The sequence below is a fragment of the Cynocephalus volans genome, chromosome 7, assembly GCF_027409185.1.
Source record: "Cynocephalus volans isolate mCynVol1 chromosome 7, mCynVol1.pri, whole genome shotgun sequence".
NCBI lineage: Eukaryota > Metazoa > Chordata > Mammalia > Dermoptera > Cynocephalidae > Cynocephalus > Cynocephalus volans.
This window is the reverse complement of record NC_084466.1, coordinates 87733326-87748039: the sequence shown is the minus strand read 5'-3', so window position 1 is coordinate 87748039 and position 14714 is coordinate 87733326. Positions and strand designations below refer to the sequence as shown.

General features: G+C 34.6%; 1 protein-coding gene across 3 annotated transcripts in view; it reads right to left on the bottom strand.

Moving 5' to 3' along the window:
- The window catches only part of XPO4 (exportin 4), a 107509-nt gene that overhangs the window by 68656 nt on the left and 24139 nt on the right, over nucleotides 1-14714 (bottom strand). For 2 of the 3 annotated variants that reach the window (XM_063101479.1, XM_063101480.1), the window contains exons 2-3: nucleotides 6075-6180; nucleotides 468-609 (exon numbers count right to left, since the gene is read on the bottom strand). The exons of the other annotated variant lie outside the window; for it this stretch is intronic. In XM_063101479.1, coding sequence (XP_062957549.1) covers nucleotides 468-609; nucleotides 6075-6180 — 248 coding nt within the window. The remainder of the gene's footprint in view (nucleotides 1-467; nucleotides 610-6074; nucleotides 6181-14714) is intronic. 3 annotated transcript variants of the gene reach the window in all.

Genomic DNA, 14714 nt, shown 5'->3' with positions numbered 1-14714 from the left:
TTCCATGAACTTTCTGAAGACCCCTCACATATGTAACACTCTGCTCTCCTCTGTTTTGGGATACTCACCTATATCATAATACCATTCTAAATTTAAAACATGTTAAAAGAAATGATCACGCCTACCAAGCACCAAAACAAGAACAAATAAACATAAAGGATTTTCACTGAGTCTATGATCAACTTTTATTTACAACCAAATTCTTCAGAACTCAATAACAAAAATCCCTAACATTTAGCAGTGTCTTTTCAAAGAAACAAAACCTAGTATTGCAAGCTTAAATAAAAGGTATTATTTCATTAAGTAACAAAATAAGCTAAAATCATCCATGTATGAGTTTTTAAAATATGAGTCCCACATAGAGCTTAGCCACAAACATTTATCACTAAAAAACAAAAAAATCCCTAAAAGAACAGACACATAAGCTCAGCAAAGATATTTTAGCAGTACCTCCTGTATGTACTTACTTAGGCCTTTGTAAGACATAGGTTAAAAGGAATGTTCGCAGTGACTCGATGCTACCCTTTTCCAAGAGAATCCACTCTCGGACAACTGCTTCCATTATGGCTGTGGCAGCTTGAAAAAGGACATAGTCCACTTTACTAGTTTCTGAGGAGAAAATTTTTAAAAACTTTCTTTAAACAGTAGATCATATTACCTTGAACAATTTGCATTTATTAATTTTAACAGAACTATTCAGACAAGGAATAAGATGGTTACCTGTTCTTTTTTATATCCAGTGACCTTGCTCTAGCACCACAAAGAGGTTAGTTCCTCTCAGAAGACACCTCAGGCAGGTGGCAGCTAATCACCGATCACAATTTTCACAAACTTTCCTCACCTCTCTTCAACTGTTACTTCCAAAGCATGAAGAACTAAAAAATAACACAGCTTTAAAAAAAATTAAAAATAAAAATATAAAGCAATCAGAAAATTTCCTAACAGATTCTCACCCTGTATAAAACAAGACTTTGTATCTGAGAAATACCTTAATATACTAGTCTTTGAACATTACTATCTGTGATGAGTCATGCTGTCAAAATATTTTGATTTTTAAGTAATTAAGCTTTCAGCAGATGACCCATCTCCAATAGCAAGTTCAGAAATATACACAATCATGTTTAGGCTATTTTTCTCAAAATGTAAAAATAAAATGAGACACATTTATACAAGGTGAGAAGTTCCTGTGAATTTTCGGATTGCAGTACTGATCAAACTGAGTAAAACCCCAAAGCTACACTTAGACCCAGTCATAACTAGCGAGTTATAGTATCTGAACTAAAAACTGAACTGGGTGTGGGGGGAGGGGCGGGATAGAAAATTAACACACAAAAGGAATATTTTATATTAATTTTCTATTTTTTCTTTTATTCACCAATACCACTATGATCATTTTTCAAACAGCATTATATAAAAAGGGAGGAACAGCCAAAATGAGGTAAAGAAAAAGCAGAAATTTTCTGAAGCTCTAAAAAAATAACCATCATGTGAAATCTATGAAAAGTCTATGACTGTACTCCAGATTATTTGTCAAGATCACTGGACATGAGTATCTGAAAGCTATGAGAAATTAACTGTAGGCATAGAATGGAACCCTCAAGAATTTATCAGAAGAGCATGAAGACATAGTCAAGCACAAGGTTTTCTCTCCTATTCAAGCTCAGGTCATTTAAAAAGGTTACAAGTGCTCTTGACACAATTAGCTGTAAAAATGTGGGTGAAAAGGTGTACCCTACATAAATTCCTAACACATTAGACAATTACGTAGGAGTTTTGAACATACCAAAACTCATAAGAGAACCAAATTCGTACGTTTCTTTTTTAAAGTTTTGATTATTCTATGCTATCTTAACATGATTTCTAATTGAGATGATAATCAGAATTCACAAAAAATTTGGAAACCTTAAAGTATAGTAAATAATTAAAATAAAGCAATAGCTTCTAAAAATGTGAACCTATTATAAAAAGATGTATTTAAAATTCCAGGAGGAAAAAAAATAAGGGTTTTATTCAAAGAGGACTTGAAACAGAAACCAACTACATCTACTTAGGTCACTTAAGGAGAAATATTGTATTGTCTCAAAAAGTAATTCAAATAATCTCTCATTATAAACCTCTTTTTGAAGAAAATGATGGTTGTTTGCCTGTCTTCATTTTCTATTGCAGTAGTAAAAATTGTAAGGACAAGATACCTGAAATCCTTGGCCATGAATTTTAGCAAGGAAGCAAAATCTGAGGGACTCAGAGAATTTTAGAAACAGAACTCCAAAGCCCATCTAATTCAATTCCTGTACCTTACAGGTGAAAAAACTGAGTCTCCAAGAGATAGAGAGAGAAATTTCAATCACATGGCTGGTAATGCTCCTTCAGAAACAAAAATCCATCCATAAAAACAAATGCCACTGAAGATAAGACCAAATAAGCACCTTCTGACGTTCATGAGCAATGAAACATGTTTACTTCTAATTATTTACGCTTTTATCCTAGCCTTTTTTCTGCCCTTTGGGTGCTAGGGAGCAATTACAGAAGATGAACATTAAAGTTTTCAAGAGACAATGAATTTTCATAACTGTTTTTCTTAGCTACCTCTTCATGGTATTAGACAAAGATCTCTAAATTACTACTCCCATAAGAAGCTGTCTCTAAGAACAGAGGAATCTGAAAAGAAGAAAGCCAAATTCCCAATTTAAAAGAAGGAATTTTCCTAAGCTAATAAATTACACTTTCTCATGAAAACCATTATTAGCCTTCATAAACTGCACTTAGACATGAAATAAATGTGCGAGAGATGCTAGAAGGAACTCAAGAAGCCTATCAGTATGAAAGTAGAGCTTCACGTGTCCATATGAGCCTTACTTGCTCTCTGCTACAAAAATGCTCAAAACTGCAAGGTCTTCATGAAGAACTCACAATTCATCCACAACTTCTAAACTACTACTTGTAGAAAGATCTGCCACAGACTAGGACACTGCCCAGATGATAAATTATTTTAGGCCACTTTAGCAGAAAGCTTTCACTTGCTAACACAGAAACTTTCTTTAATCATAGAAATAATGTAAATAAAATTCATTTGTATCTTGTCAACCATCTGAAATCAGAACCATGAAGACAAAAGTTAAATTGAAGTAAATAATGAGAGGAAGAACACTACAGTATTCTGATCAGAAAAGTTAAAAAAAAAAAAAAAAAAGGAAAGAAGACCCTAGAAGTCAAGCCACAGTCACCTCTCTGGCCTGTCCAAAACACAGGCAATATAAGCTCCCAAAAGTCTGCTCTTTTGACTGAATGACACCTATGCCCACCAACCAATAATAAAAAGTCTCAGGTGAAAAATGATCAATCAATTCCCCAAACTCGACAGCACAGTAAGGAAACAATTTTCATATCCAGAGAAGTAAAAGTTTACTACTGTAACTGGCATTTTGGTGGCTTCTTGTTTCACTTTGTTTTGGCTACTTCTAAGATCAGAAGTGGAAGAGATACACTTCTCCCAGAGACAAGGATAAAAGAACGCTGCAAAGCTAGCTCCAGAAAAGGCAAATTAACTTCTCAAGGTTCTTGGTCTTTAACAAGAACAGAACTCACATGTTCTTTGAAGGAACATTTGACCCTAAAAAAAAAACTAGTAAATTCCTAAGTGCCAAAGACTTCTGAGGTGAAGAAGTCTAAAAGTGCTCTTCTGACAAAATGCACAAACATGCAACATGAGCACACAAATACATACACCACACACACACACAGAGCAGCGAAAATAAAAACTAGAATGAAAACAAAACGATTAGAGAAAGAAATGAGGAACTACAAGAAACTGAAGTTAAAAGTGAGAAGGAAGAATTTCAAGAGGCCAGAAAAAGGAAGGATCAAAGAGAAAGTCTCCCCTTTATTAGAGTATATTACCCAGACATTCTATAAAAATGACATATAATTCCTAAGTAAGAATGTGAAAATTCTGAATTGTGATTGACTGCCACTTGTATGAGAAGTCTTCTTAGAGGAATTTACCCTTCTGTGCTGGTGGTAACTGAGTAAGGAGTTAAAAGATTTTCTGTGAAGTTTACATGTAAACATTAATGTAACACAGGGCTTTGCAGCATATTAATGATTATGTTTGTAATACACGTACTCCACCTTTTATAATTAATGTCTCAAAACCCAAACTGATTTTAAAACCACAGCTACAACTAGCAATACTACTATTTAGAAAATTGTTTCAGGAAAACAAAAGTATTCCAAAACAAGCTCAGATCGTAACAAAGCAATAGTACTTCACAAAATATACATACTCTAAAAAGAAAAGAGTGACATAAACAAATATGCTCTAATAAAATACTTATAACTTAGGTCAACCAAGTATATATTTCCCAACTAGTTTAGAATGACAACTGAATTATAATAGAAAGTTAGATGAAACACTGATGGAATCCTAGTCAATGCAGTTAAGGCATATGCCATGAAACCAGACCCAAATTATTTTAGATTAATAGTTTAACACAATGATGTTCTAAATCTATGAATGCTGAACAATTTCAAGATAATAAAGATGAGGTAACACTCCCTTAAACACTTTATGCTGATGTTTAGTTTTGCTTTTTTTAAATTTAACATTGAGTTAAATATTCTCCGCAGGCTTAAGATAAATTTTCTTAGTGCCAGAAACAAATCCACCCAAGTATAAAAGCTGACCACTCAAATCAATCAATCAATACATTAACTTAAATGGCCTCATTTTGAATTTAAAAGGTAGCTGTTAAAACAGTTCTTCGAATGGTAAGATCTAACTCCTGAATGAGACAGAGCCACCTTTACCTAGGCCACTAGCCCCTGGCAAACAGAGAAGATAGCACTTTTTAAAGCTATTTAAAATGGGGTATTATGGCCATGACATTTACCTTACTGTTCACACAGTGCGTTTACAATTTGCACCTCACAACAACGTAAGATAGCAAGTCCTTTAAGGCAATGGTAAAGTTATTCCCATATCACAGAAGAAAAAGAGGCCCAGAGAGGTTAAATGACCTCACGTCAACAACATGTAGCAGGCACCACTGGCAACTGGATCTCCTACAATCTAAAAATTCCCATTTTTAAGCATTTTTAACACATAACTTTAATTGCAGTTTATTTCAATCTGGAAACCAGCGTGCTAGTTGCTAACAGATGAGCCTTACTAAAATCACAAGGATAAAAGGTCAGATGTTTTAGTTCCTAATACTCAACTAAGCAATTCTGTGATCATGGATGACTCAGCCTTTCAGAGCCTTAACTTTGGGTTACAAAAGATGGCTCCAACTAAGTAAAACAGCCAACAGTAGTATCAGGTTATAAAATAACAATAACCAATGAAATCTCTCTTACTGGAAGGGTGGAAGAAAAAGACATTCTCTTACCATTATTGGAAAATATCTAAGAGGCAGATGGCAACATCATACATAACTCTTAGAAAATGCCATCTTTGGATGGGAAAGTTATCATTCTTGTGATTATTTTAAAAGAGATCATTTCTGTACATGTGTCAGATATAAGGTATTCATAAAATGTATCTGACAAAAGTCAAGAACAGTGCTTAATTTTTGGATACACAGCAATAACCTACCCAGAAGTAACTAATATTTGCTAAGCAAGCTGAGTACAAATTAAATGGTAGAAAACAAACAAAAGAACCACTATGGAAAACAACTAAAAGAAAGAAAATGTAGAAACCTCCAAAAACAAGTTTAATTTTAAAACTAACACTGGGATAAGAGATATTATAGTACATTTCCTGTAATAAATGACATATGAAAACAACTGAGAAACATTAGATTATTTACCCCACTATTAATAGCTTTTATGTTATGGTCAATAATAAAACAAATTATTAAATACTACATCTAGGGGAAAAAATCCAAACTAACAACAAAGTTTCCCGTCTGGATTTACAGAACATCTTTAAAGTTACTGTAGTAGAAAGATTATTAATGAAAAACTGAAACCGTATAACTTTGCGTATTTTTGAAGAAATTTAAAATAGCTAATGTTCAAGATAGAAAAAGCAGATCTGATTATGCCAGAATATTTTTAAGGCAAATACTTACCCAAAATATGCTTGCAAACTGCAAATGGTGATTTTGATTTCCTAAATGATAAGAATATGTGCTCTGCGTGCTGGCGTTGCTCGTTACTGACCATGGAAGGTGGTGCCTTGAGAGTTAAAACAGAAACAGAGGGCACTTATTTACTGAGACAGCTTCAACAGCAGCAATCCTTTTATCCACAGGAAGAGAAAATGCTCTCACTTTTGGGGGGACTCTAGAAGAACAAACAGTATAAAACTTCATAATAAATATTTATGATAAAGTTTCAGGAAAAAGAAATTCCTGGCAAGGTTTGGGTCAGAATCCTTTAAAGTTGCTTGTATTTTAGAAAAAGATACTTAGCTAACATTTTTTGTATTTTTTAAAACAGAGTTTCCTTATTTTTGCCTTTATTCAAAAATGCCTACATACTATTCAGTCTTAATTAAAATTAGGTCAAATAATTTATAAATTCTTAAGTACGGGTGAAATTGAATCCAACTTACTAAAACCAATTCCTAAAAGCAATCCTTTAAGATGAGGATCAATTAATTCTACCTTAAGTTTTCTAAAATCACCATTAAAGCAGAAAAATGAGGGAACGGTTAGTTTGGAATTGATGGAATTCCTCTGTGAATAATAAATTAGTCAGTTAAAAAAAAAAGCCAGATTTCTATCTTAACAAAAACAACTTCTAAAGTCTGCCCAGGTTTTTAAACTCCATTGTGGTGTAACAATCTTTCTTCTAAAGATAATCAGATCTACCTAAAATACACATTCCCATCGTATGGTTTGGTTATCTTTTGACCTATTAAGATCTACGAATTCTCAATTTGGGAGACGAGGATGGAGGTAGATGGTGGAAAAATGAACATTTATTATTCTAAACGATAAAGAGGCAAACCATAATTTCAACGAGATCAAAGAATCTGGAAGTTGAAAAACGTTTTGCAATCAGGAACATTAGATCAATATTCTTTACAAGTTATATCAATTATGCAACATCTGTCACTCTAATTTCAGTCAAAATAGTTTTTAAAAAAAAAATGTACACCCAAGAAAAATTAGCTACTGTGATACTCTGGCTTAAGAGAATTCTTACATCAGCTAAAGCCAGTTCAGGCTACTATTCCTAATGAAATAGCACCCTCTACAGTTCTACAGGTAAAAATGTAAATAACTCCATGTAAGAATTGTGTTTAATTCTTTAATACTTTTAAAATTCTTTATTCCCACCATTTTCCCTAATTCAACAAGACAACTTTGTGTTTTTAACAAAATGTGTCATCATTAATGTCTGCTGACATTATTGACACAGCATATTAGTGAACACTACTACCCACGTTATAGTGCTATGAATACAAATCAACTATGAATTAACTAGGCAATTTCTGAATCATATATTTTTTCTTATTCTTGAAAAGCACTTCACATGCATAATTATGCAAATTAATATGCTAGTTATTCTATAAACAAAAACTGTTTCTAAAGCTAATGATAAAAAGATACCCCGAAATCCACATACACTTAGTCCATTAGAAAGTACAGATCTGAATATAATAAATAATGATATTCCTTTTATAAAATATCAGATTTTATAAAATAAAATATAAAAGTTAGTGTACATTAACCACCTAATTAAATATTATCATACAATCAATAAAATCATCAAGTTAATACATTAAGTGGCAGGGTGATATTAATTTTAGTTTCCTAAAACCAAAGTTTAAATTCCTTCTTGAAATTGACTTGGCAATGGTTCCAAATAGCAAGTTATCTTCATCAGAAATTCCTGAGAAACTTTTTAAAAAAGAAAAACAGAGTACCATTCCCCAAACAGCCTAGGCGTCAAACTAAAAACATGCATTTTCCCCTGAAAGTTCCCCAGGTAGTACTGACCTATAGAACTCTACACCTGTAAAATTCTTTACCTTTCAGAAGTCTAAACTTATCCTTCAGAAATCTGCTTCAGTCTCTCCTTCTTTCATCAACCATCCCTGACCTTACTCCAGCCAGCCTGAGCACAACTGATAACTCCATCCCAGCTCACATGATGTACCAGCTTAGCATAATGGACCGCAAGTCTTGATTTGTTCCCTTTCCTTTTCTTTCTGAGTTCTCTGACACCAGGGACTTTATTTTATTCATCTCTAAGTTCCTAGGGCCTACCGCATACAAAAGAAAGAAGCACTTGATAATAACAACTAACATTATTGAGTACTTAGCGTTGCAAGGCATCATTATTTCAGAGATACATACACACAGGAAAGAAGGAACAGAGAGAGGGATTCATAAACAACACCCCTATGAGAAAGATCCTACTATTATCCCCACTTTACAAATGAGGAAATTGAGAAACAGAGCAAGTAAATAATTTGCCCAAGGTCACACTATTAGTAGGAAGCAGAGCTAAAAATTAAAACCAGGTAGTTTGACTCCAGGGTCCTAACTTTTAACAAAAACTGTACTCACATGGCTCAAATTTATGTAAGACTCAACATTCTTAAGACTTGCAAGCAAAAAGGAAGCGAGTCTCTCCTAAAAGTCTTCCTCTAGGACACAATACAGACATTAGGGTGTTTCTCATACCCTATGAAGATGCAGTAAAGAAATAATAAGAAATGGGCCTTTTTGTATTCCCTGTTTATGTCCTCTCATTGTCACTAATAGCAAAAGCTTTAAAAGGGCTCACACTGCAGAGATGGAATTAGATGAATCAAAAGAGATGGAAGCAACAGGAGGTGGTAGCAGAGAGCAGTTACAGTAGGAGAGGCAACAGCAGGTGACCGATCTCGGCTATCTTCAGGAAAATAAAGGCAAGGATGGGGTCACACTAGCAGAAGACCTGGAGCTCATGAATTCCTAACTCAATAGACTGGTGTTTCTGACCCCCAACCTCCTTCCCCATGGCACTGGCCCAGCCCAGCTGCCTTCAGTCTACAAAATCTCCTGGAGAACATTCACTGGCTCATAACTAAGACCATCCAAAACTGGAACTCGAGATTATTTACTGATGAATAGATTAAAAATTACACATTTAATATTCATGTTTAGTTGTGGGGGGGGAGGGGAGGGGGAGAGGAGGGGGTGGAGGGGAGGGGGAGAGAAAGAGAGAGAGAGAGAGAGAGAGAGAGAGAGAGAGAAAGACCTAAGTACCTAAGTGGCTTCTATTCAAAAAGTATTTTGGAGGGCTGGTTATATGCCAAGCACCGTGCCAGAAGGTAGATATACAAAAGCAAGAAAAACAGTCCCTGCTTTTATCACATTCTATTAGAAAAAACAGGTATTAATCAAACAATCACATAAACAACTGAGTCTACGATTTCTGTCTCCAGTGACTCATTCTGGTTTCTTCCTCCATCATGCTATTAAACCTTTCCTCAGAAAAGTCAGGAATCCCAACTGTCAAATCTTATGGGACCTTTAGACTCTTTCTTTCCTTGGACAGTAATAATTATAACTTTTTTTTTTTTTTTTTTTTTTAAAGATGACCGGTAAGGGGATCTCAACCCTTGGCTTGGTGTTGTCAGCACCACGCTCAGCCAGTGAGCCAACCGGCCATCCCTATATAGGATCCGAACCTGTAGCCTTGGTGTTATCAGCACTGCACTCTACCGAGTGAGCCACGGGCCGGCCTATTATAATTATAACTTTTATTACTGTTAACAACAACAATGGCTACTATTTATTTGCCAGGCAGAGTGCTAAATACTTTACATACATTACCTTATTTCATCCCAGCAACGTCCCTGTAGGAATTATTTCCCCTCTTTTACATTTGGAAATACTGAGATTCAGAAATTGCTGCATGCCTAAAATCACAAAGTTAGTAAGTACCATAACCAGAATTTGACCTTAAGTCTGTGTGACATTAAATAAAGCCCATGCTTGAACCTCCCTAACTGTTATTGTTGGGGACATAGTTGGATAGACGAATATTGCTCAAGTATCTAGTAGAGATATATGAATAATATTCTGGACTTACTATAAATATCATTATTTATAGAACCATAAAAAACAAAAGTGAGAATATTAAAGTCAGATTGAAAATCAGGTACTACTTGTAGATAGGAAATAAGTAGAAAATAAAACATGTTTTGAAGTCATACCATAGAGCTCATGTTAAGGATTTCCTACTTTTAATTCCTTGCTCATCTTTTAGAGATAGATGGTTTAATGCTGTAATTAGAAAATGACAGATGTACCACCCAAAAACATGAGTATTGGTAGTCTTTGACTTATTCACTGAAATTTTTAAGCTAATGATTAAGAATTTGCTCAATTATCAGTTTTCCCTCTATCTTTTCTTAAACCTTTGGAGCTTACTTACCATGGTTCCTATCTAAATTTAAATCCACTAACACAAAATGATATGCTTTGTTACTTTAAATTTATCATATCGATATTTCATAATACTCCACAAAGTGTATTATAAATTTCAGGTACTAGACCTTTCCACTAAACAAATCTGAGAGTCACTGCCCTAATTTGTTTCCCTAGCATATATCTCAAAGTCGTCCTTTCAAATCTATTTTCCTCCCAAACCTCTCATCTCATTTTGAAAGCCATTTCTCCTTTCTCTCTGAAAATGTCCTTATTTTCACTTTACCAATGTAAAAAAAGCTTCGATGTGATGAGCTCCTTTATGTATCTTCCTTTTCAAAATATCTCTTCATTCCAATGTTCTTTCTATTAACCTCTCCAATTTCTTGCAAAACACTCCCTCCCCCACAACTTTCTCTTAAACCTATATGCTCCTCCCCCCCCCCAAACGGCCTCATTAATTTACTTTGTTGCACACTTCTTGGAAAACTGCACTTTAAAATGTAATACAGGTCTCCCAAAATTAATCTATAAAAACCAACACAATTCCAATTAAAATCCCAATAGGGTTTATATGAGGAAATCCTAAAACTTTTAAGAGTAGAGACCAAAAAGGATCAAATTAATTTTGATAAAGAATGCTAAGAAGGGGGATCTTACCCAATCAGATACAAACACTTATGACGGTCTAATATTAATTTTTTTTTTCCCCTGACCGGTAAGGGGTTTGCAACCCTGGCACGGTGTCGTCAGCACCACGCTCAGCCAGTGAGCGCACCGGCCATCCCTGTATAGGATTTGAACCCGCGACCTCAGCGCCACCAGAACTGCACTCTCCCGAGTGAGCCACGGGGCCGACCCAGGGGCTAAAAATAATTTTAAAAAACAGTATTAGAGAAGGAAAAAAAATGGATCAGAGAGAATTCCCAGATACAGCCGCATGACATAAGACAAATCAGTGAGGACAGGATAGACTATACAATAAAATGGTGCTGGAGCAACTGGTTATTTCTAAAGAAAAACATAAAATTAGATCTTTACCCATATTGTGCATAGTAATAAATTGTAGGTGAACTTAAGATTTAAAAATGAAAAGCAAAACTTTAGCAAAACATTAGGAAAATATAGGAGATTTTGATATAGGGATTTCTTAAATAATAAATAAAAGGGGGGAGGGGGAGGAAGAGGGAGGAAAGAGGAATTGATAAAGGGACTCAAAAATCAATATATTGTATATTGATCAATTAAAATAAAAAACAATAAATAAAGGGCACAAATCCTTTTGAAAAATTAATAAATTCAACTATATTAAAAGTATAACCTTCTAAATATTAAAGGCACTGTAAGCAAGACTAGCTACAGACTAGATGATGATAACTGCATTGCACGTAGTTAACAAAGGATTAATATTCAGAACATAAAAACTCACGAAAAGAGTAAGAAAAAGACAACTTACAGCAGAAACTGACAACTACTTCCTCAATATTCACTCTCCTCTTCTTCCTTAGTGAAAGAACCCTAAATTTACTTACACAGCAGTGTGCCCAACTAAATGACATTTCCTAGTTCCTCTTCTAGCTAGGAGCAGACATGGGATTAAGTTCTGACCAATAAGATGTTAGTGAAATTTTGGGTGGGGCTCCCTAAAGGGAGATGATGCAGTTGGAAATGCATCTTTCCTCTGATCTTCTTTCCAGCTCCTAGAAGTGGAAATTATGGCTGTACTTCCACTAATTATTTTGGGCCTAAAGGACGGAAGACACCCCCTAAAAATAGTAAAATAGAAAAATAAAAGAATCATAAGCCCCTGATGACATCCTGGATCCCCTAAAACATCCTTGTATTGTGTTACTCCACAGTTTATGTAAAAGAAAATAAACCTGCCTCTTTTTAAGACACTGTTATTTTAGTTTTTTGTTAAATGCTACCAAATCCAATCCAAACAAAGAACAAAATGCAACAGAAAAATGACCAATGAACAATAAGCTATATAATTCACAAAGTAAAAAGTAAAAATGACTAATAAATATGAGAACATACTTGACCACACCAGTAACAATAGAAATGCAAATTTGAACAATAGGCTATCATTTCCTACTGATTGGACAAAAATTAAGTACAAAAACAAGTGCTTGGGAAGTTTGGGGTACCATAGACTATATTATAAACTACTAACAGTAATCTAAAATGGAACATTCACTTGGAATTTTTTTATTTTGCAGCTGGCCTGTACGGGGATACAAACCCTTGACCTTGGTATTATAACACACTGTGCTCTAACCAACTGAGCTAAATGGTCAGCCCCTTGGAATTTAGAATTATCTAGTAAAAGTTGATGGTTAAGAGCAGCAAGGTATGTACAAGTCCACTTCTAGGCATTTATTCCCTAGACTACTTCTCCCACATACACATAAAGGCCACAAAGATGTTCCTACAGCACTATAATAGCCGTAAAAAGGGACAACTTAAATTTCCACCAACAGGGAATGCATTGTAGTAGTCAGACAGTGGTTTGTAAGGCAGTTAAATGACTAAACTAGAGCTATATTTACCAACTTGGATAAACCCTGAAAATCATTCTGAATGAAAGAGGCAAATGACAAGACATGTACAATACATATTTATCATTTTTAAACTCAATGGTGTATTATTTACCTTTATGGAAAGAATGTAAAAACATGGAAGGGAAGGATAAGCAACTTTAAAACTGTGGTTACTTTTGTGAAAGCAGCAGCAGAGGCTGGAGAATGGTCTCTAACAGGACTCAAAGGGGGCTTCAATTATATCTGTGATATAATGCCTTTTAAAGGATTATAAACAAAATAGATATATTAGTATTATTAATCTGGGAGGGAGGCACATAGGTATATTTATATTAATCTATCTATTACTTTTCTGTTCATTTGAAACACTGTATATCTTTATATTAAGTGGGCCTTTCACTCCTGATGGTACAGCTAACTAGATACCTTGAATGATTTTGCTAAACCAAATAAAAATGGTGGATAAAATGTTTTTTTAAATTTTAAATGCATTGCTGACCTTACAAGAAATTAAGGAATCATCAGAAGCTAAAAAGGAAGCAAATCAGGGACCCAAAGATGAAAGCAAGCACTTAAGCATTTACCCTGGAGATTTGTGCCAAGCCCTACTGACCTTGAGTTTCCATTTTGACAGCTGCCTAGGGTATAAAAGACAGGAGATAAAGCCAGGGTCCACATAAAGGGGGGACCTAACAGGATACCCCTCCACATAATGCTAGGATGCTCAGGGGAGTAAGAGTAAACTAATTTAAAAAACAAACAAAAATTAGGAAAGATGGAGGAAAGGAGGAAGGGAGAAAGGGAGGCAGAGAGGAACTTGCCAGTCTGGACTTTAATGATAGATGAGAGGTAAAAACTACTTCAGAAAATCAATAACCATAAGCAGGCCCACAAATAAGTCTCTTGCCCGACTACAACAGAACCCATGTGGTCCAAAAAACTTCAAGCCAAAAAATTTAAAATAGTTGTGTACCTAGGCACTTGGAGGAATGCACCTTAACCCAGGCTTCAGTTTCCCAGAAACACTTCCAAGAGCTAATATATTAATTTTACTAAACACACAAGGAAACAAGCCTCTGTGAGTTTACAGAATGACAAATTAAAGAATGAGACCAACAAAATTCACAAATATTGGAAATGTCAGAAACAGAATATAAAATGTTTAAAAGAAAAACTAAAAATGTAAGAAGCAGATTTCATCAAAATTAAAAACTTTTGTACCTCAAATGACACTATCAGAAGAATAAAAAGGTAATCCATGGAATGGTATAAAATATTTACAAAACAAATATCTGTCAAGAGATTACTATCCAGAATCTATAAAGAACTCCTAAATTCAACAACAACAACAACAACAAATAACCTGACTAAAAAATAAGCCAAGGACTTGAATACACATTTCTCCAAAGAAGATATAGGAATGGCCAATAAGCATATGAAAAGATGCTAAACATCACAAATCACCAGGAAAATGCAAATCAAAACCATTTCACATCCATAAGGATGGCCGCTATTTAAAAAAAAAAAAAAAATTGGAACCCTTGAATATTGTTGGTAGGAATTTAAAATGGTGCAGCCATTAAAAAAAAAAAATAGTGTAGCCACTGTGGAAGACAATATGGCAGTTCCTCAAAAAATTAAACATAAAATTACCATACAATCCAGCAATTCTACGTCTAAATATACACCCAAAAGAAATAAAAGCAGATTTTAATAGATTGTACACAACATTCACAGCATCCTCAGGCTGGCCAGTTAGCTCAGTTGGTAAGAGTGCAGCCTCGTAACACCAAGG